Below are 24,004 nucleotides of genomic sequence, written 5' to 3'. Positions count from 1 at the left end.
GCCCATTCCAGAGTGACAGAAGAAGCATCTGCTCTATGATAATATTGGGGACCTGAACGTACCTTTCAGCATTGGACAGGTCATCTAAGCAACAAATGAACAGAGTAACCATTACTGTTTCAGAGGGAGAGAAAAGAAATCTAGGGGTATCAGTGGTGGGATGGGGGAGCAAGAGGGGTATAGGGAGAGATTGGACAAGGGGCATAAAGAATAAGTACAATTTGTAACAATATTTATACTAGCAATATTGATTTGATCAACATATGTCAACATCAAATCCCCAAAATATGTATAATCAATTATGATTCAATAAAATAAATAAATAAATAAAAACATAGTTACTGTTAAAAATAAAGATTGTCATCTGAATGATTTAATTGGTTAAAAACAAATTCATCTTTTCTGTAATCTTAAACATCTAGTAAATGTCATGCTAATTAATTTGATCAGTATACCTATATAAGTTCAGGAAAAACATGTCCAAATAGAATAACAATGTATGGTATATTATACTTAATACTGATAATTCTAAAGCCATGCCTGTTTTTAGTAAATAAAACAATATTAAATTAGTTTGTTGAATTGAATTTTTAAAACGTTTGTTATTCTTAATAAGAATGCTTTTGAAAGTTTTTTTTTTAATTTCTGGAAATTTTAGAAATATGTAATTTATATAAACACTTACTTATCTCTGAGCCCATCAGAACAGAGCTTTCCTTAAGAGATTTTGTAATCTAATTTGGTAATACCACTTGGAGGTACGAAAATAACCTATCTAATGCATGCATATACACATACACACATAAACAGACACACATACCCCTATCCTTGTTGGGAGTGAAAACACTATACCAATTTGTATCCATTTGTCGGTAGGCTCCAACACCCAGTGACTGAAAATAGAGCAAAAATAGATTGAAGTTGATCATGGAGAGGGGAGATTGCTGACTTTTGGAAAGTCAGAATACATTTTCTATGATTACTCAACCTCCTTCAAATTTAATATTAAGAAGTGATAGTCAATCCGGTGAACACTGTAGAGAAAAAAAGTCTGTTTTTTTTATTAAATGCAAATGCACTTTTTATTTTAATTTACAAAAAATATTTTTGTTATTGAACATCAGTAAATAGAACTTTATATTCTAAAATAGCAATTAAAATAAAACGAAGTAAATTATTCGTTTCTTCTAATGCCAATCTATTTTTATTAGATATAACTTACGAAGTATTTTGTTCCTGTTTGTATTCAAGTATCAGAATAGTGAAGATAGGGCAAATATGCGAGAGAGCCAAGATGCATATTTTTCTGGTTGCGCAAAGAATGCTTAAATGCCAGTATCTATTGTTTAATGTGTACAGTATTATCTTTGAGATAAATCTTTGTCTTTTGATGGATCAGGACCTTTAATGACATTTAAATTATTAATGTAATTTTTATTAAAATGATCCCTTTCAATTCACTGTCTGGCAATATCACAGAGCTTGTTTTCTATTATATTAGAATATATGTGACTAAAATATGTAGTTTCTTCAGAACAATTCTCGAAACTTCTACCTGTTTGTTCTAACTTTACAGACTGACATACAGTGAAAAGTTAGTGAACGACTTCAACAGGCGAACCTGAGCTGATGCTGAGCTATTCGGCTGCAGGAGGAGGGCGGGGAAGGGGCGTTGCACGTGTCTTCTTTGTCAGTACCTTAGACCCTCAAATAATCTGAAAAACTCAGCACTCTGTTTCACGTCAAACAAAGCCTTGCATACGTGATGTTTCCCAACCCAACCCACAGAGCAGTAAAGGCCCATAGGTACAATCCAGAAAAGCTGGCTGTAAATATTGGCCAAAGGAAGGGCCAGTGCTTTGTCAAATGTTGAGCTTGAATGCATATGCTAGGTTGAACCTTAGGAATTTACCAGTTTGGGAACTCTAGAATAATAGCTACTTAAGAGTGAACCTAATACAAGTTATTTGAAAATTTATTAATTTTTTAATGTAAATTAGTCTGTGATACATTAATAGTCTAAATCAGTTTCTGTCCCTGAGTAACACAAACATCTTATCAATTTGTCTAATTTTTCTGCTGTGTTATATAAAAATATAAATTACACCATAACATCTTTTGGTTTTCTTTATCCTAATCTCATTAACCAGCACCGTAATACTGGTTTCAGTATTAATGTATTAACTACATATCTCCTAATCATACTAAAGATGAATGCAGAATGGGTAATATGCTCTCTGACTTCATTTGTTCCTATTCCTAAGCCATATTGCAAAAACCTATTAGTACTAATTATTTTTGTAGACTAACAATTGCGTGTTGACCTCTCTGTGCATTCTAGGAGGTATAATGGGACATTTTGATTAATACAGTGCCTCTGAGCAGAGACACTTGCTTCACGTTTGCCATTTACCTGTCCTAGGACACTCTTCACCCAGGTATCTGTATGACTGCCTTCCTCACTTCATCTACCTTGTTGCTCAAATATGTATTATCAGGTACCGTCCCTTCCACCTCATATGAAGGAGCAACACCACAACAGAGCATTTGCCTCCTCTTTATGCTGCTTTTCTTTTCATTGTATCATATATTAATACCTGATATAAAAATGTTCACTAGCTCATTGTCTCTCTCAAATAAAATGTAAGCTCTATGAGGCCAGAAATTTTCCACAGTGGAATTCCCAGCTACTAGAAGACAACTTGGCACATAAACAGGGACTCCGTAACAATTTGTTTAATGAGTAAATTAATAAATCTAATCACACATTGTCATTTAGACATTGTCCTAGTTTCAAAAGAGTGATAAATTAGCCAGTAGTGGCTTTCTCAGGATTACTGGATGATGTGTAGTTTCCAGAAAGGCAAGATTTTCACAGTAGCAGTATTGGAGTGAAGGGTCAAGACTTGTAGAAACTTAAATGGAAAGAAATCTTGCTTCTTTTTAAAAGGAAATGCACCTTGAAAATGAAATATGATTTTATAAAGAGGAACTTGCTAGCCTCATACACTGGCTATCAAATTATCATTGTTATATATTTTACTTTAAACATCTTATTACTCTGCCAAAAAAAAAAAAAAATGTAAATTTGGTGAAAATAGTAGGCTTCTTTCCCAGTAGCTGTTTTAGCAGTTATTCTTAACTCTCAAACACAATATGATATTAACCTAAGATTTTAATAAACCAAATTTTATCACAGCCTTTACATAAAGAATTGTACAACTATTACCCAAGAACAACTGATTTTTATTTGATTCTTGGATGTCATAGCCAAATGATTTGAGTTGACAGAAAAGGTCAACAATGTCATAGTTTTTTTAAGAAATTAAGAAAATTGATAAGTTTGCCATTATTTTTTAATAACTTAAGTCTACATTCTATGAACAAAAAATTAAACTTCTTGAATATATTTTGTTTGGATATATTTAAGAGCTATCACTGAAAAGCAAAGGAACGACCATAGGAAAGTAACCAAGATCATAAAAATCTTGACGTGTTTTACGATAAGAAGTTGAAAGAAATGGAGCTATTTAGACTCTGATTCTATTACCATTACCATGAATATACCTGTCTGAGGCTTTTTTTTTCAATACGTACATGTTGTGTCTATTATAATCTATATACCTTGATTTTGTGTTATTATTTAAACCTCCAAAAAATTACAGAAATACTATACCCTGGATTTTTCAAATATGATTGCAATTGAGAATGTATACTTCTTTGAATGTAATATGATATTAATTCTCTTTTTATAAATTTGGAAAGCATCAGGACATCAGCCTCATGTGCAAAATCCGCAGATTATTAGTCTGACTCAGATTAAGATAATGTCAAATTTCTGCTCTCCTACATACCAAATGATCTCCTCAGTCAGAGAAAATGATAGAATTGCTTAAACCCTCAGGGTAAATGAATACATTCTAATTTCTTAGCAAGATATTGCTCACTTTATGTCATGCTGTCTTCACATTGAGAGGAAGATTGAAATTGGAATCAGATGGTTTAAAAACAATGCCCCATTTTAATGCAATCAGGAGCCATCTAGGTATAGCAGGGAACTGCATCTTTTGAAAACAAAGATTTGTAAAGTTGGTAGATAAATTTTGTTTTGTTTTTTCAAGTAATAGAATGAAAGATCCAGATCATTGCTTACTTGGGTTGTTCTAATTATTGAGACATCTGGCATTTTCTTCTTTTATTAGGTAGACCATATAACTCTATAATAAAATTTAATTATACACTTTAGTATTACTAAGGTAATATCTTAACTTTTGGATATGATAATTTTTGGAAATTATATATTTTATATTTGGCTAAACTAATGTAATTCTATGTAGACTAAAAGTATAATTATATAATAAAGGTACTGAGTGAATGATGTATTGTAATAAAATTATTTTGTTACATTATTGTGCCCAGAGAAACTACCCAATTGCATCTGCTAGGAATGAAACTTTGGTTTTTACTAATAGCATTGGTAATTTCGGAATTATTAACAAGTAGGTTGCTTCTCACAGAGTGAGTGAAATATTGTTGAATTCATTACATTCTGTTTTTAATAAGATGAATACCTTAATTTCAAAATGTAACCATGTAGTGTATTCAGAACACTTTCAACCAGTAATCTGAACTATTAGAACCTAGTAGAAAATGAAACAGCCCCCCCCCCAAAAAAAGTCAATCACTAAGAGGTTAAGAAAAGACCTCTGTACAGAAAAATAAAACAAAAACAAAATTTTACATTACAACTGTACACTTCATATGTATTCAGTACGTTACAGCCTAAGCATTATTCCTGTTGAATTGCACTCTGAGCCTTGAATGCTTAGAGTCATGCATATACATGTCTTGAAGGCATCAAGAGGTGATAATTAAAACCACAGAAAAAAGGAATAAATAAGAAACAAGCAAAGTAACTCAGAATCGTAATTGTCCGGGGTTGTTTGATGTGGAAACAAATGACTATACCACAGTAGTCCCTGAACCACATGCTAGCCAATAAACAAAGCAATTGTTTTATTATGATTCCTCTGAGACATTAATGAGAATTTAAATTATTTTCAATATATCACAGGTAGGAAGAAAGAATATATAAAGAATTTTACTTTTTCGATTTTACTTTTTTAATTCTATATTTTAATTACACAAGTAATACATGCTTATTTTTTAAAATAACATATGAAGAGAGTTAGTATCCTTTCACCATCTCCGTCTATTCCCTCCATCATGAAATAAAAAATGTTAGCAGCCTGATATATATGATTTTCTAATCCTAGTTCATTTTCATGCAAACATGTATGCTAACATGAACAGATTTTTTTTTTTGTAACGCGAGATCATACTATACACAATATGTGGCAGCTTGCTTATTATAATATCTCCTTATATTATTCTTTTAACAATTTGATTGTAAATATTTTCTCACTGTTTTTTCTATTTTGACTTAAAGTATCTTAGCTTGTGTTCCTTAAGAAAATCTTTCTCACAAAAATACTGACGTATATTCTTCTAGTATCAATATTTTTGCATTTAAATCTTTAATCCTTTCTTTATTAATCTTCATTGATGTGAGATAGGATTCTGGCAATAAATTATGTTCTACTGAACTCAAATAACATCATTGGAATTATTTAATCCACCTTTATTCTCATGCCTAGATTTTCTTTTTAAGTTCTATAATATTTTCAAATTTCTTTCTGTTATTAATTTCTACTATAATTCTGTTATGTTCTGGTATCATATTTTGTATGATTAGAGTTCTTTCAAATTTGTTAAGTTCTGTTTTATGGCCCAGAATATGTTTCATGTCTACCTGAAAGGAACTTACATTCTACTAATATTTGTTGGACTATCCTATCAATATAAATTTGTCATTTGCTGAATATGTTGTTCAAATCTTCTATACCCTTGCTGTTTTTCTATCTCCTTGTTCTATTGATTATTTATAGGAAAGTGAAGTCTCTCTAGATACGATTATGGTTTTGTCTATTCCTCAATTCAGTTTTATTATATATTTTCTCAGAAATTTTTAGGATACATGTTAGATATATTATGCATTCAGAGTTATTATGTCTTCTTATTAAACTCTGTCATTATGTGATATGCATTTTACTCCTGGTAACATTCTTCATTCTAACGTCAAATTTATTATTAATATAGTCAGTGTGGCTTTCTTTATTTTAGTGCTTTTATGATAAACTTGTTCCAACCTTTTAATTTCAACCTACAATGTTTTTTTATTTAAAATAGTTTTCTTGAGAACTACATATAGCTGGGTCATGCTTTTTTATTCAACCTGATTTTTTTGTGTTTTAACTGATATGATTAAATCAATTATGATTTAATTGCAATCTACCTTCTTACTAGTTGTTTTCTGCTTTTTCCACCTCTTCTCAGCCCACTTTTCCATCTTACAATGGCTAACTTTGGATCAAATAGTATTTTTTTATGATTTAGTTTGATCCGTATTTTGGTTTATTATTTTCAACACTTTTTAAAAGTTTATAATGATTGCCCTAGGATTTACGACATAAAAATTTAATTTGCCACAATCTACCTTCAAATAATATTTTGCCATTTCATATATAAAGACTTACAACTCACAATTTCTCTCATGTTTTTTGCTATTTTTGACTTACATTTTCCTTTTACATATGCTATAAGCAAATAATACATTAATACATTGCTAATAATTTTATATTAGACATTTGATTATCTTCTAAAGTAATTTGAAATAAAAGTATGAATTTATATCTTAATTTTCAGAACTGTTTAGTATTTGTTTTTCTCTGGTAGAGATCAAAGTTTCTGCCTAGTAGTATATTTATTCTATCTGAAAGCTCATTTTTAAACATTTCTTGTGGTTCACATCTACTTTAAATAAATTCTGTCTCATTTTAATCTCCTTAAAAGGTATTTCTCCTTTCTTTTTAGAAGATATTTTCACTGTATAAAGAATTGTGGGTTGAGAGCTTTGTTTTTCTTTTAATAAGTTAACCCTGTCACTCCATTGTACGGTTTCAGCTGAGAAGTCTGCTATTTTCATATCTCTGCTCCTTTATAAGGACATGTCTCTAGCTGCTTTAAAGATTTTTCTCCTTATAACTAGTTTTGAACAGTTTGACTATGTTGTGTCTAGGTTTTGTTTATTTGTCAGTTTGGTTGGTTGGTTGGTATTTATCCTGTTTGGTTTTCTCTAAGATTCTTATCTCTGTGGTTTGAGGAATTTCATTGATTCTGGAGAATTTTCCATTAACCCTCTGTATCATGGGAGTCCCAAATCTGAGAGGGCACTCACGTAGTGTTTGCTTGTTCCCAAGAACTCACCCAGCATTACAGTAGGTAGAGACATGGGTTTATCGGACTTCTGGGAGTTTCTGGCCGGCCAGCTGGATATCCACACTGCCGTGGGGTACATACAGTTACACAGTGAAGAGATCAAAGTAGAGGTGTAAACCATTTGTGTGGTTCTGTGTAGACCCTCGCCCAGCTCACATGACTCACAGCGGGTGGGCGATCTGGCTGAGTAGATAAGTTACCCCAGTCACGGCTGTCCTGGGGCCAGAGCACTGCAACAGCAGGGTGCTAGTGCACGGAGGCTCTGCTTCCTCCTCCAGGCTTGTTTGTCTTGGGGGGACGTGCCTTTCTTTGGGTAACCACCTTGGCCAGGGGTAGTTTCCCAGGAGGGCAGGGGAGCTCTGGTGTGCAGGGGAGGGGGAATAGGGCTAAGACCAGCATTTTCCCAAACCCCTGAAATGTTACCTCTACCCTATTTTCTCTCTCTCTCTTCTTCTGCCATTTTAATTACTTCTCTGTTAGACCCTTTGCTAATGATCCACAGCTCTTTGATGTTCTGTTTTTCTCCTCTTCCCCCTTTTCTTTCTTCCCTTCTTCCTCCTAGTATTTTGTTTCTCTTTTTATAGTTTTCACCATTTATTCTACAGCCTTTAACCTATGAATCATTTTAATTTTAAATTATTTTGCTAATAGTTTTGTTACCGAGACCCCAAAGGCCCGGTTGCTTCCTGCTCAATAGCCAATAACGGAGAGGCGAGAGCTGGTGCAAGGAAAGGCAGCCTTTAATCAGGGAGCCGGCAGCCTGGGGAAGTGGTGGACTGTTGTCACCTCTCCACCCCTCCCAGGTTTTACAGGGGTCTGTGGAGGACAGCTGATTCATGGTGACCAAGCAGGGACGAGCAGACACACACGAGTGTTTCAGATAATCATCAAGGAACTTCCCTGGTGGCAGCTGACCAGCGTCGGCCTGCATTCTCCATGGGTTCGGTTCCTCTTATTCTCAAGTAAGGGTAGGCTGGTTAGCTAGGAAAGAACAGCCATCTGGGCTGATAATGTTTTCTCTAATTATCTGTGTGCAATGTGAGACCAAGAGTCATTATGTGCTGGCAGTTAGATGTAGGCTGTGTGGTTTGTGCTATAGGAGAGAGCAAGTCTTTTTTATAATTCAAAGTTTTAACAAAATGGAGCCACGTTTGTTGAGGCTGTTACACTTTCCACATCTGTCAAATCCGAGTCTGGTTCCATCGAATGCTTTGTCTCTTGCCAGTGTTTTCATTTTAATTTTTTCTCCTTTTCTACATGTCTCTATCTTTTTGGTTAGACTGGACATATCTTGTAGGACAGTAGAGAAAAAAGATAAATAGGATTTGTGCCTAGAAATGGAGATGCCTCTTCTTTTTCTTTGCCCTTAGTAAGGCGGTTGAGTCAGCCTAATCATATATTTGAACTAGGTTTTGGTTTCTGTGTTATTCTTATTACCCTCAATGCATTTCAGTCTTCAGGTTCCTGTGGTGTTGCCTTTTGCGTTTAGGGTGAGGGTGGTTTGCCACAGTCTTTTTCTCCACTTGCTCCCTTTTCATGACCTCACCCCTACTCCATTGTAGAGGATTGGTACTTGGTACGTACCATTTATTACCCTGGTAGTTGGCGCATTCCTTTGTATTCTTGTCAAACTCTAGCCTTAAGTAGGCACTGAATACCTGAGTCTCGCAGATGGGACTTTCTTCGAGATCGTTTCCCTCCCCTAGCGATAAGGTTCTTTAATGGTCTGTACTGAAGATATCCTCCTGATCCTTTTCCAGGGATAGTTGTTTTTTAAATTATTTGCCTTTTCTCTGAGTGCAGGTATCATCACCTATATCTACAGAGTTACAGATTATTTAGCTCTCCCCTAAAAATTAAGGATTTTGTTCTATGAGAGATATGAGGAAGATAAGTAGGTGGGCCTTCACAACCTCCCACAGCAATTTCCGCTTCTTAGGTGGCTTCCTTGGGTCTCTTATCCTGCCCTAAGTCTTCTCTGAGAGCACTCCTTGAGATCTGTGGATTAATGTCTGTCAGTAAGTACGAATCCTCTTCTTTTTGTATTTTCCAGAGGTTATTTACTGACATGCTGGCCCATCCTCAGCCTTTAGCAATTCACTGAAAGTTGTAGTCGAATTTTTCTTACTAGCTTATGTGGTATTTGGTGTTTGTCTCGGGTAATTAAGTGCTCACATTCCATTTCTTCTTGGAGGCACATGTTGTTTTTTGATTCTGGGTTGTTGCATTGCCCTGGGACTCAAGCTCACTGATGGGTTTAAGAAAAGTTGTGGTTTTGTTGATTATTCATATTCTTACTATTGCTCTGTTAGGAGCAATATTCTTTTCAACTCTCTACATCTTAAGTGAAAGCAGGGAGTCCTTGCCTTCCTTCCTAAAGAATATTTTTATGAATGTAGATTTTGGAGTTGAAAGTTTTCAGTTTTTATTTTCTTTTCCCACTTGAAGATATTATTCACTTCCTTTCTGGCCTCCAAAATTTTGGAAGAGATGCCAGACTTAAACTGAATTGTTGTTTATTTGTTATGTGTCATTTTCTTCCTGCTGACTTTAAGTTTGATTTTTATCTTTAAGTTCCTAAAGGAGTTTGACTGATGTAGCCTTCTTTGTGCTAATCTGCTTGGGAACTTTTGTGTTATCCTTAATCTGTAAGTTTAGATACCTAAGGAAAATTTCTGCTGCTGTCTCTTCAAATATTTTTCTTACACCATTATCTTTCTTCTTTCTTCTGGGATTTCAATTACTTATTTGTTAAACTACTTGATACTATCTGATATTTCCCTGAGGTTCGATTCATTAGGTCTCTCCTAAAAATTAAGAATTTTGTTCCATAAGAGACATGGGAAAGATAAGTAGGTGGGTCTTTATAACTTCCCACAGCAATTTCTGCTTTGTCAACTTTGTCCACTTAATTCTACTGTTAGGCCCAGCTAGTGATTTTTTTTTTTCTTTAATTTATAGAGTCTTTTGTTATGGTGTTCTGGAATTTCCATTAAGTTCATTCTTATAATTTCTATTTCTCCAATGTTAATTTTTATTAATTTTTACAAGCAAATTCTTTTACTTTACCAAATATAGCTGGCACCCGAGAAAGTGAGTTTCCATTTTGAGCCCAACAAAGCTAATCTGCTAAGCGAATCACAAAAACAAAAACACTCTTTGGAGAAAATAACACAATACAGCTTCCCACAATTTAATATTCATAGGTTCAGTGATACAATGCTGAATTATTAAATATGTAAGAAGAACCAGAAAAATGAGACTCATTCTTGAGAAAAGGCAATCAATTGAGAACAAACCCGATATGACTGGTTGTTGGAACTAACAGATATAATTTTAAAGCTCAAAATGGAAATTCACTTTCTTGGGTGCTATCTCCAATCTCAATTCAACTTTCTAGTCTCTAGTGGAGGCAGTTTAAGTCTGTGGTATACCTGTGTGGTTGATGGATCATCAAAGACTTGGGCAGATAATATTTGGTGGTAACCTCTATCATTTCCATCTTAGATTTCTCCCTTTTTCTTCAGTAGCTATACACAATTTTCTGGTTTTCCAGGCTAGACTGTTTGCAATTTTTTTCTACCACTTTCATCACCTCCTTGCACCATGTGAACTCTATTTATTCCCAAGGTTAAAAAAAACTGCAAAAATCGGGAATTCACTCCGTATAATTTTCTTCCCCAAAACGTGGGTTCCCCACCTGAATCTTCCTATTTATTTCTATTAAACCTTCATTCCCCTCCTGCTTTAAAAAAAATTATTTCTAGAATTTAGTGATCCATATGCAGGAACATCATTCCAGTAGGATCTTACTCAAACATTACCAGAAGTGGAATCTAAAATAACCATTTCAATGACACTTTGAAAAGAGAACTTTTGTCTTACCTGTTGATGGAGTTTGGATGTGTTGTCCTCCCAGAACTCATGTGGAAATCTGATCCCCAATGTGGCAGTTTGAGTCACGGGGGTGGAACCCTCATGAATGGATTAGTGCTCTCCCTAGGTAGGGGGAGTAATGAGTGAGTTCTTGCTCTCTTAGTTTCCACTAGAGCTGGTTATTTAAAAGACCCTGACATCTCTGCCTCCCTCTCTTGCTCCCTGTCACCATGTGAGCTGCTTGTACCCACCAGCTGCCTGCCACTTCCCACCATGAGTAGAAGCAGCCTGAGGCCCGTGCCAGATGCAGCTGTCCCAGAATCATGAGCCAAATAAACCTCTGTTCTTTATAAATTACCCAGTCTCAGGTAATTCTGTCATAGCAACACAAAACAGACTAATACAGAAAATTGGTACCAAGGAGTGGGGTGTTGCTATACAGATACCATAAAATGTGGAAGAGGCTTTGGTACTTTTCAGAATATTAAACTTCCATGAGTGAGGACAATTCAGTTTTTTTGAATATGTTTTGAAATGCACTTTCACCCAGATTATGCTATCATTTAAATGGTTTTAAATTGATTTATTTTAATCATAGTTATTCTAGTGATTGATTTGCTGACTATGCAAATATAATTTTGCATATAAGCTTGCTATTTCATAAGCTTAGGAAGTGAACTGCTTATGTCTCTACATTCTGGAAGTGAATAACCTTGTTTTCTACAATACCATAAACATTAAAAGAATGTTGAGGTTTTTTTGTTTTTTTTTAATTGTAAACATTTTGTGTTTGATAGCATCTGCCTTTCCAAATTTTCTGAAATATCTTTGAAGAGAAGAGACATTGTTAGACATATTATACAAAGATTTTAGATATCTCATGGGGATTCTGATAATCTCCAGGAGTGCTATGGATTGATCGAAATATATCACCCGAAGTCCATATATTAGAAGCTTAATTCCCACTATAACTGTTGAGGGTGGGAAATCCTATTATGGTAATTAAAAGTTGGGGCATTGGAGAGGTGATTAGATTGCAGGACCGTGCCATAGTGAATGGTTTAATAACAGTGGTCAGAGACACGGTTCTGAGGGCTTTAAAGGAGAGCACATGAGAGGCGCTCTCTCTCTGCTCTGCCATTTTCTGCCATGTGAGACCCCTGCATTGATGTCAAGCCACCACCAAAGAAGATGCTGACCAGATGTGTTCCCTAGATTTCAGACTCCCAGCCTCTAAATCTGTAGGCAACGAATTTTGTTTTCTGTATAAATCACCCAGTTGCAGGTATTTATGTTATAAGCAAAAGATACAAACTAATACAAAGGGATTACAAAAATGGGTGAGTGTGGGAGTATGGGGGGGCAGGACGAGCTAGGAGTTATAAATATTAACAAGCACACAGTGCTTTGGAACTGGAGGCTGTGACTCAATCCCAATTTTCTTATGTTTCAGGAACTGAAAGCAATCATTTCATTTATCATTATATGAAATTATTAAGGATTTCATGTAATCCTTACAACAGACCTGTAAAGTAGGTATTTTTAATCCCATTTCATAGTTGAGGAAGGTTGACAGTTAAAACCCTGAGTCACACAATTAGTAAGTGGTAGAGTTTAGATTTAACTGAAACCTTTAGTCTTTGATTAATTAGAATTCGGTCGCATCAAACCAATATCAAGTATGTGATTCATTTAGATTGCAATAGGTTTGTCTAGTACACGTGTACACACAGATACATATGCATGCTTGCACAGAGGATATTTTGCTATTTTATTTAGGAATGTTTCAAAAAAATTAGCAACCATATTTTGTTTTTATTTTTTTGTTTCTGAGTGAACTTTTTTGTTTCTTTTTATGAAAATGTAAATAACTTAAAGATGGATAAATTTATGAATTTGAAACTTTCTTAAATTGGACTATGTTGAGAACCTCTACCAAGTCTCAAGAGAAAGTCTTTTGTGCATTTAATTATTTCTGTGTTTCATTCACTTATATTTGTTATTGTTCTTTGTGCTATTTGAAATTTCAAGAAATTTGCCCAGGTTTTAGAATACCAGCATTTAGTGATTACAATTATGTTCATATCATAATTTTTACAATTAAGGAAAAATAGTTCATCAGTACTTTTCTGTCTTTGCTTTTCTGCAGAACAAAAAATTTCTATAGGGATTATTTTAAATAATTGATTTTAATACAATGAAACATTAACTTTCTTAAGTAAATTTTTTTTTTTTATAATATGCTGTGCCCTTTACTCAAGAGTTTTCTTATGTTAATATATTCTATAAGTCATGGCATCTATAAGTGGCTGCAAAATTCCAGGTGGTGATGTTTTTCTTTTTACAAATGAAGAACCATCTCTTATCTTTTTTACACTGTTATGATGGCACATGGGGTGTTGGTCTTTTTCTTTAAATGAGTCCTGGGGTAAGTGTTGTCTAAATATTTCCCTCCCTAGATCTCTTTCTTAAGCTACGTCTGGCAGCTAATAATGAAGAATTTGTACTGTTTTGGATTGCATTTACTATCTGAAATCTCAGTTTTTACTGTCCAAAGTTTTCAATGTTAATTTAAAAGATTATAAATTCACTTAAGTTGCTGCCGGATTACAAATTCACTTAATTCTCTTCCAGTTTATTTTTTAAAATAATAAAAAATATTTCCTTATGAGACCCAGCAGAAAATTTCTCACCTACCCTACCCATTACATTGCTTTTCTATGTCACATATCCCTCCATCACAAAGTACCATTACGTGTTTAAGTCATTTTAAATTTTCAAATCCCACCTCAGGTGGTGCATCATTTATTGAGCATTTCTGACTCTTTTCACTATTTTCTCTGTTCATATAGCACCTGCTTTAGCACTTGTCACTTTGGGTTTGTTTTTGTTGTTTGAGTGCATATTTGTATCTGTTTTATATTTTGTCTTGTTTATACATGTTCCACACTTTTTATAGTGTTTGGTATATATTTAGCACTTAATTGAATTATTCTTTATAAAATATTTTTGAATTTATACTATTTGTCAAGCATTGTCCCAGGCATTCAGGATACAGCAGAGAATAAATAGACCATTTTCTCTTTATGGGCCACTGTTTATGAGTCTCTTTTTCTGATTTCTTCTCATCATTTTGATATCTAAATATTGGTAAGTCCCTAACATTTAATATATTTTTTTCTTCTAGCTGCAATCATTATTTTTATTATTTTGTTGAGTATTCCATTTAAAATATCAAATATATACAGATGATCCCTAAAATTATATTTCTAGCCCTGTTTTCTGAAATCTTATATTCAATTTCTCATCTAAATCTTCTCTTTTATGTTCAACGGGCATATCAAACTAAACATGCTCAAAGCCCAAATTCAGATGCCCCATGCAGATCTGCTCTTTTGCAGTCTTCCTTAACTCACTAAATGTCAGGTACATTATTTCGATGCATGAAATCAAGTACTTGAAAGCCATCCATGAGAAAAATAAGTGGAGTTGGAGATGGATGATCTCTAAGTAAAAGCCAAGTCGTTACTGTGACCTATGTGAGGGAGCAGACCTCTAACGCTCCGCCTCATCGCTTACCACTTGCTCTTCATACACTCAACTCCAGGCACAACAGTTCTTTCTTCTTCTACAGTGACCTCAAGCATACTCTGACATTAGATCCTTTTTACTTGATATTCCTTCTACCCCCAAATACCAGATTACTCGTAATTTTACTTCTTTATATTTCTGCTCAAATATCCTTTTTTTAGAGTCAGTGTGGTGGGCAGAATTCTAAAGTTGGCCCTTCAATCAAACACTAATCTAGGTATTGCTATTGAATGATTTTGCAGATATAAGTAAGTTGCCCTGAAAATACAAATGTAAACGAGCAAAGACAGAAAAGATGGCACTTCCTGTGATAAAAATTTTTAAACTACAAAATAACATGGGATCATTTATAATAATTCATGAATATGCTGATTTTGGTGATTTTCTTTAAGATCTTGGAATTTATTGGACTGATTTTGACTGAATATTTTTGATTGCAATTCTCACATTTCTTTGTCATGTAGACCAGGGAGGAAAGCAGGTATGTTGGGATAGCTGGAAATGCACATTTGTACCAGGTTTTCACACTGAGTGTGTGTGGCTTCAAGAACAAATCTAGCAATAATCTTGGTGATAGCAGGAGTGAAAATGAGAGAAGCAACAGCTTATGGGAGAGTGACCAAGCCTGTGTACCTTCTCCTGAGTTCCGTGATAGGTAGAGAGCCCAAATGCACCAAGGAGGGAGAAACCGGAGCTTACTAAGTACCTCCATTATGCCCTTCCTTCTAAGAAGCTACCTTTGCTAACAGGCCACTGCAATTACTCTGCCTGATATTGCAACTTTAACCTGTAATGTGTCAACACATGACGCTACAGCATGTGCAAAGCACAAGGGAACATTTAAAGAAATGAAAAACATAGTCATTACTCTCAGCTGAAAGTCTCACTATAGTTCTCTTTCTCCACCAAATGGAGGGAATATGGCCTCAGCATTCAGTTTTGTCCAGACAGGGGACTTGATGAAAGAGAACCCCAAAGACATTCTTTAGCTTAAACAAAAACCAATCTGTCTAAATGGAAAACCTAAGACCATACGACTTGGGGAAGATTATACAGCTTATAAGAGAACTAATAAGTCTGACCTTTGGTTAGCAGAGATTTCTTAGATATGACACATGAAAGGAAAAAGTGATAAATCGAATGTTATCAAATTAGAAATTATTGAATTTCAAAAGATATTGCTTATAAAATGAATAGACAAGTCACAAACTGGGAGAAAATATTTGCAGTGATAAGGGAATTGCTTCCAAAAAAAATAAATGACACAAATCTAATAATAGTAAAACAACCCAACTTTAAAAATGGGCAAAATAAACAGTAGGAACTCTCATTTATTACTGGTGGGAATGCAAAATGATACAACCATTTGGAAGACAGTGTGGTGGTTTCTTACAAAACATTCTTACCATAAAATCCAGCAATCTCATTCCTTGATATTTACCCATGGAAGTTAAAAACATGTTCACACAAAAACCTGAAAATTAATATTTACAGCATCTCTATTCATAAACCAATACATACTTGAGTAGGTGAATGGCTAAATTAACTGTGGTATATCCAGACGATAGAACATTACCATCAAAATACCAATGACATTCTTCACAGAAATAGAAAAAAAAGATCCTGACATCCATATGGAACAACAAAACACCCGAATAGCCAAAGCAATTCTGAGCAAAAAAATAAATAAATAAAGCCAGAGGCATTACACTTCCTGACACCAAAGCAGCAATGTACTGACATAAAACTGATGCTCAGACCAATGGGACAGAATAGAGAACTCAGACGGCAACCTACATATTTACAGCCAACTGATCTTCAACAAGGGCACCAAGAACATAGAGTGGGAAAGGACAGCCTCTTTAATAAATGGTGATTGGAAAACTGGGTATGCACATGTGGAAGATGAAACTAGATCCATAACCTCTCACCATATACTAAAATCAATTCAAAATGAATTAAAGAATTAAATATAAGACCTGAAACTATAAAACTCCTAGAAGAAAACAGGGAAAACACTTCAGGATGTAGGGCTGGGCAAGGAGTTTATGAACAGGACACGAAAAGCATGAACTACAAAAGAAAAATATAAACCAATAAGATTGTATAAACTAAAAACCTTCTTCATAGAAAAGGAAACAATCAACACAGTAGAAAGACAACCTAAAACATGGGAGATGTTTTCACACTATAAATCTGACAAGGGATAAAGGATGTAACCCTTCTACACTGTTGGTGGGACTGTAAGTTAATTCGACTGTTATGGAGAACAATATGGAACTTCCTTAAACAAATACAGGTAGGACCACCATGTGATCCAGCAATCCCACTATGGGGCATATACTCAATGGAATGCAAATCATCATGTCTAAGGGATACCTGCACTCCCGTGTTTATTACAGTTCTACTTACAATAGCCAGGCCATAGAACCAGCCTAAATGTCCATTGATGGATGACAGCGTAAGGAAAATGTAGTGTATATACACAATGGAATACTAGCCAGCCACATGCACACACACAGACACACACACACACAAAATGGAATTCTGCCATTTGCAGCAACATGGATGAGATTGGAGAAAACTATGTTAAGTGAAACAACGCAGGCGCAGAAAGAGAAATACTGCATGTTCTCACTCATGAGTGGGAGATGAATAAACAAACAAACAATAAAGGAAAAAAGAGAGAGAGAGAAAGAAATAATAATAACAAGAATACGTTGAACTTTTAGAGAACAGATCTGTGGTTGCCAGGAGAGAAAGGGGGGAGGGGGAGAGGGAGGAGGTTAATGAGATATTAATTATCAGACACAAAGAATGATTATGTACTGTAAAGATGATTAGGCTAACTATCCTGATTTGACCATCACATATTGTACACAACTATTGTAGTCAACTTTGTACCCCACAAATATGCATAATCAATTATGCTGCAATAAAAAAATGAATAAAATTAAGTAAACATTACTGATTAGACTCAAAGAAAAAACAAATGACTTATCAAACCATGAGGAGACATGCAGGAAACTTAAATGTATGCTGGCATACTAAGTAAAAGAAGCCAATCTGAAAAGGCCATATACTGTATTGCAGCCATATGACATTCTGGAAAAGGCAACACTATGGAGACAGAAAAAAAAATCAGTGGTTGACAGGGTTAAGGAAGAATAAGGGATAAATAGTTGGAGCACAGAGGATTTTAGGGCAACGAAAATTCTCTGTATGATACTATAATTGGATAGATGTCATTATACATTTGTCCAAACCCATGGAATGTACAACATTGAAAGTCAACTCTAATGTGAACTATGGACTCTGGGTGATAATGGTATGCAGTGTAGTTTCTTCTCTTTTATCAAACATACAGCCCTAGTGGGTATGTTGACAATGGGGGAGGTTATCCATGTATGGTGAAAGGGGATATATGGAATATCTCTGTACCTTCCACTTAATTTTGCTGTGAATCTTAAACTTTTCTAAAAAGATAAAATCTTCAAAAAAAAAATGGGCAAACTGTTTGGGTACTTCACTAAGGAAGAAATAGGATGGTGAATTAACACATGAAGAGGCTCAGCACCAGTGATCATTACGGAAATTATGCATGAAATTACAATGAATTACTACCTATGCACTTATTAGAATGGAAATAAATAAATAACAGCACTGGATTTCTCATACATGGCTAACGGGAATTCAAATGGTATAGTCACTTTCAAAAACAATTTGGCAGTATTTTCTAACATGAAACATGAACTTACCATATAACCCAGCAATCCCTTTTCAAGATATTTATCCTAAAAAAAAGAACATATGTTCACATAAAAAAAGTATATGTGGATATTTATAGAAAGTTTATTCATAATAATAAAACCAGCAACAACTCAATGTCCTTCAAGTGGCAAATGGATAAACAAATGGTTGTATATCCTTATAATGGTTATATATCCATATAATGGAAAAGGACACACATTAGTACTGGGGCTAAACTAATCCTAGAATAAATTCTGCTCTGTGTCTCCCCCCCCAAAGCTTAAAAGTTACTTTTAAAATGACCAAGCTTATATGCGAGTTACTTAAACTACATGCCATAATACAACCTAACATTATAGAGGAATGCCTCAAACTCCAGTAACTAACAATTCAAAATTCATAGTGTTCCACATCCAATTATATTAAGCATGTTAAGAACTACAAAAATATGGTCTGTAATTAGGAGAAATATCAGTCTAGAAAATATATCCAGAAATAACAGTGGTGATGGGATAATTATACAAGGACCTTAAGACAACAGTTATAAATATTATTAATATGCACAATGGTGTAAAGGTAAACAGAGACAACAGAGAGAATATAACTTAATAACACCTAAATAGGATGTCTAGAGATGAAACATACAATAAATGAAATGAAACATATGCTAGATGATACTGAAAGAGCATTAAATACTGCAGAAGAAAAAAATCCATGAACCTTTGCACATATGATAGAAACAACTTTAATTCCATCTGCTATCTTACTACTCTTTTGCCGTGTAATATAATGTAGGTCCAGACATTAGAATGTGCACATCTTGAGGAGGCCATTATTTTGCCTACCATCTAAATAGTGGACAGAAAATGGGAATCATAACAATATGTAAATAAATAAAGGTAACATATTTAACAGACAAGAGAAAAAGAAAGGAATGAAAAGAGAAAAAGAAAGAACAAATAACAGAGGTGACAAAATAATAGCAAGCTGGAAATTTTAAACCCAGCCGTATGGACAGTCATATGAAATGCCTATGATCTAAACACTTCAATAAAAAGGCAGATATTTTCAGCCTGAGAAAAGAATGTGAGACTCAATGATATGCTGTCCTCAAGAAACCCGTTTGAAATATAAAGATACCGATTGGTTAAAAGTAAAATAATAGAAAATATAATCATAAAAACTGGAATGGCTATGTTTATATAAGACAAAGTAGACATCAGAAATTACGTGAAAGGTATAAATATCCATTGTGGTGAGACAAAGGAGGTTTCTGGCTAGACCTGGAGTAGATTTTTGTTTGTTCATGTTATATTAGTTTTCATATATATGCATAGGTAATATAATGCCATATGTAGTATTATAGTGTATACAATATAATATACTTATTTGTGTACACTTATAGTATACACTTATAGTGTATACAATATAATATATATATTATATTATATTATATATAATATATAGTGACTTATATAGTGACTATATATTATATTATATTATATAGTGACTATATTATATAGTGACTATAGTATTATATTTGTATTGTACTGTGTATAGTGACTATATGATAGAGAATATGCTATCATAGCTACTATATGCTATCATATAGTCAGTATAAGTTTTTAGATCACAGAGTTCTTATCAAAGAACTCACCAAATAATAGCTATTGCTCCAAAAGTTCAAGAAAACAGACAAAATTTTTTTCTTACTTTATTTTATTCTATATTTGTAGCATTAACAGAATCATGTTTGAAAAGTATACGATTAAGTTAGAATACTAAACTCATTGTATTTCTAAGATTTTTATCAGAATTTCTGTCACTTTATCATTCTGATTATTCTCATACCACAATTTTGTCTATAAAGATGTACAAATAACAAAACATAAGCTTGCTCTATTTTTGACCTTCAAGGCAACATGGAGATTGTTTTGAAAAATCCCCACATTATTTGAATGTGTACATTAAGGTTTAGATATGTTAAATAACAATCAAGGAAAGGCAGAGAAATGGCTTTGAAGATAAAGGAAAGGGGCCACAGGCAAGATTGGCAGAACACAGGCCAGTGCCCTGAATTAAAGTTAAGTATCTTGATATTCTCTGTCTAAAATATTATTTTATCACATGGCTCCTTCACCAGGCGTGCACTCTATATAAATTTCATTGTTAACATAAAACATAAACTCTTAGTTCTAATGTGTCTAAACTCTTGTTAAATATTTGTGCATGCCATATTTTTAGTATGTTGATGTCTGAGTTGTGGAACAAGCTCTCTTCAAAGTAGAACTACAAAAATTGTCAAAAGTTTAAGCATATTTCTCTTTCACACTATAGTGACAAAAACGAGAAGGAAGATGTAATTAAGAATGTGTTCAAACTGACAAGGATGTTTGCATGGTACATTGTATAAGTCATGCAGAGATCATTTTAAAATTTATGTTTTAAAGATTGACTATTGCTCAAAGGAAACCCACGCAATTGTGTACTGGTCTCCCAGCTTCTACATTTGCTCTCATATAATCTACATGGCAGGGAGTGTTTTCTGTTTAAAACATAAACCAGAGGCGTCACTCCCTGCTTTTAACATTTCAGTAGTTCTCCATTGCACTGGAAAGACAGTCCAAAGTGTGTTCACTGAAAATATCATCCAGAGGATATTTATTGGAATCTAAGGCTCTCCACTGAATTTTTACCACTTCTCCTTAAACAGTGAACCCTATTGTTGAATTCTGCTGAGTTTCTCTGGGAATTCCCTTCACCCTGCAAAACCCTGTAGCCACATATCTCATCTAGTTACCTGTCCCCGAAACTTAAACTGAGCCATCTTTGGCTTTTATGTGCATGACTATGCTCCAGCTGACTTTCCCCAGTGCTCTTTGCCCACTCTCACAATCCTTGGACAAGCCATAAGGTAGATAAGCAGATACTCATGTGGGAATGCATGCCCATTTCTCCCTCTTGTAGACATTTGTAGACTTTGGATCAAGGGCACACCAGAAATTTCATACCAAGAACTTGGTTTCTTTCAATGGCACTGGAGAATTTAATATATTTATTTCTTATAGGTTGCTTTATTTATATATTCCCTGAGAATTGGACAATTTTCAGCAGTAAAAAACAGTTTAAACAAATACCTTAAACTATGTTGTTTTAAAAGTAAGGACCAAGAGAATAGGGGCCTAATCTATATTTTTTAACCTCATATTCCGATAACCAAGAAAATAGGAAATGAACAATTCATGCTCGGTCTTTGTTTTCGTTGAAGAACTCTGTTTTGATTCTACAAATAATGTTTTTATTTTTGACCGGTAAGGGGATCACAACCCTCGGCACAGTGTGGTCTACACCACGCTCAGCCAGTGAGCGCACCGGCCATCCCTATATAGGATCCGAACCCGCGGCCTCGGGACTCACAGAGCCGTACTCTCCCGAGTGAGCCACGGGGCCGGCCCTACAAATAATTTTTAACAAAAATTCAAAGAAGAAAAATATAGCTGAAATTCTTGCTCTATGCTTTTATAGAAATGTCACAAATACTTCTTTTATACTTGTATCCTCATTGGCATGGTAATATACAGATACAGAGCACTGAAAATGTTCTGAATAAATTAATCAAATAAATTCCAAAAAGGTGATAAAATTGCACATTTCTCAAGCCCCAAATGTCCTATGGTCAGTATCTATTTAATTTTTAACCCTAAGTATCTATATTTTTATTTGCAATAATTTTTTAACTGAAAAATATAGCAAACTACAATTATCAAAACAGATTCTGTGTAACTGTGTACTACATCTGGGAGAGAATTCCACTCATAAATGTTTAAACTACTATTCAAACTCTGCTGTTAAAGATTAAATACTTTTTTATATTCAATTTTCAGGTCTCCATATCTCCAACACATTCTCCATTTCATGCCAGTTAATTCAGTTATTAATTTACTTTCACTTGTAATGAGTAGAAAATATCAAATAAAGCAAAAACTAGGTTAGGAAAATAAATGTTAAAGCTCACTTCAATCTGAAAATTAAGAATTGTTGAATGCAAACTTTTTTAAATGATTCAAAACACCAATATTGCATCTGATGCTATTTAGGACACTGAGCCTGAGCAAGGCTTGTGGCTTATCCCAGGTAACCCATCTTTAATAGTATGTAGCTTGGATACAACCCTGTTCTGTCATCAATCCGTACCTGCCCCCATCCAGTGCACCCTGCTGCTTCCCATTATAACACATTTGTAATTGTAAAAATTGCCTTAAAGAAGCAAAAGACAGAGTCTCTGTGTAAATTATATGAGGGACATTCTTCCTCTGGTCAATAAGCTTATATGAAATACCACAATCATAGTTCTACCAAGATACAGGGTATTATTGAATTTACTTATTATATTACTTATGAGTTAATGATGCTTTTGTTAAAATGACATTTTCATATCTTTGAATGGAAATAAATTTTAGTTCTGTATAATATTGTTTAATAATATTTACATATATCTAATAAGGCATTAATCACAATATACTGTTTATTCAGAAACTTGAACAATGAATTAATGTAAATAATATATAATTAAAATAGTATCTTCCATTGACAGTATGACTAATTACTACCACATGTTTTCTGGTTAATCTTCCCAACTATCCTGAAATATAGATATTACTATACACACTTTACTTTGAAACAAATTACTCATGATGAATTTAAAGCCTTACTTCTCTGACTATTCAGTAGGTGGCCTATACTAACTATAATGTTGATTTATTTTGCTTTCTGATGGCATCTTTCATATTTAGCTAATCATTTTCTATCTTTGCCTTTAGGATTTGATACCAGTATTTTGCCAATTTGCAAGGACTCACTTGGCTGGATGTTTAACAGACTTGATACAAACTATGACCTGCTATTGGACCAGTCAGAGCTTGGAAGCATTTACCTTGATAAGAATGAACAGTGTACCAAGGCATTCTTCAATTCTTGTGACACATACAAGGACAGTTTGATATCTAACAATGAATGGTGCTACTGTTTCCAGAGACAGCAAGGTAAAAGATGAGACACCTACAGTTGCAAATAGTTCACCTGCGTATCAAATTGTATCTATTCCTTCATGATAAAAAAAAAATAACAGTGCACTATGCCCTATTCATTTTGGTAGACTTTTTTCTAATTTGAGTCTTTAATATAAGAGCAAATAAGCAGCAGGTTGAACAAAATAACTCTGCTAGAGATACAATACATGCTAAATAAGATGAAAAATAGTAATTATTATTTCATATTAATGCACTTCATTGTAGTTTGCATTATGAACCACCAAGAAGTAAACAGAGATGTGAGAACTTAGATATTAAAAGTAATCATTAAAATTAATTTGCTATCTGCTTAGCTCACGGTGTAAAATAAATGAGTTTTTTTTATCACTGTATGGTGGAGTGTTAATATTCTGTTTTGT

The 24,004-nt window shown here is 34.0% G+C and overlaps 1 protein-coding gene across 4 annotated transcripts in view; it reads left to right on the top strand.

Moving 5' to 3' along the window:
- The window catches only part of SPOCK3 (SPARC (osteonectin), cwcv and kazal like domains proteoglycan 3), a 468,485-nt gene that overhangs the window by 430,899 nt on the left and 13,582 nt on the right, over positions 1–24,004 (top strand). For all 4 annotated transcript variants that reach the window (XM_063107913.1, XM_063107912.1, XM_063107911.1 and 1 more), the window contains one exon: positions 23,376–23,597. In XM_063107913.1, the coding sequence (XP_062963983.1) occupies positions 23,376–23,597 (222 nt within the window). The remainder of the gene's footprint in view (positions 1–23,375; positions 23,598–24,004) is intronic.

This window comes from Cynocephalus volans, chromosome 9 (assembly GCF_027409185.1).
Source record: "Cynocephalus volans isolate mCynVol1 chromosome 9, mCynVol1.pri, whole genome shotgun sequence".
Lineage (NCBI taxonomy): Eukaryota > Metazoa > Chordata > Mammalia > Dermoptera > Cynocephalidae > Cynocephalus > Cynocephalus volans.
Note: the sequence above shows the minus strand (reverse complement) of the source record. Positions and strands in the feature narration are given on the sequence as shown.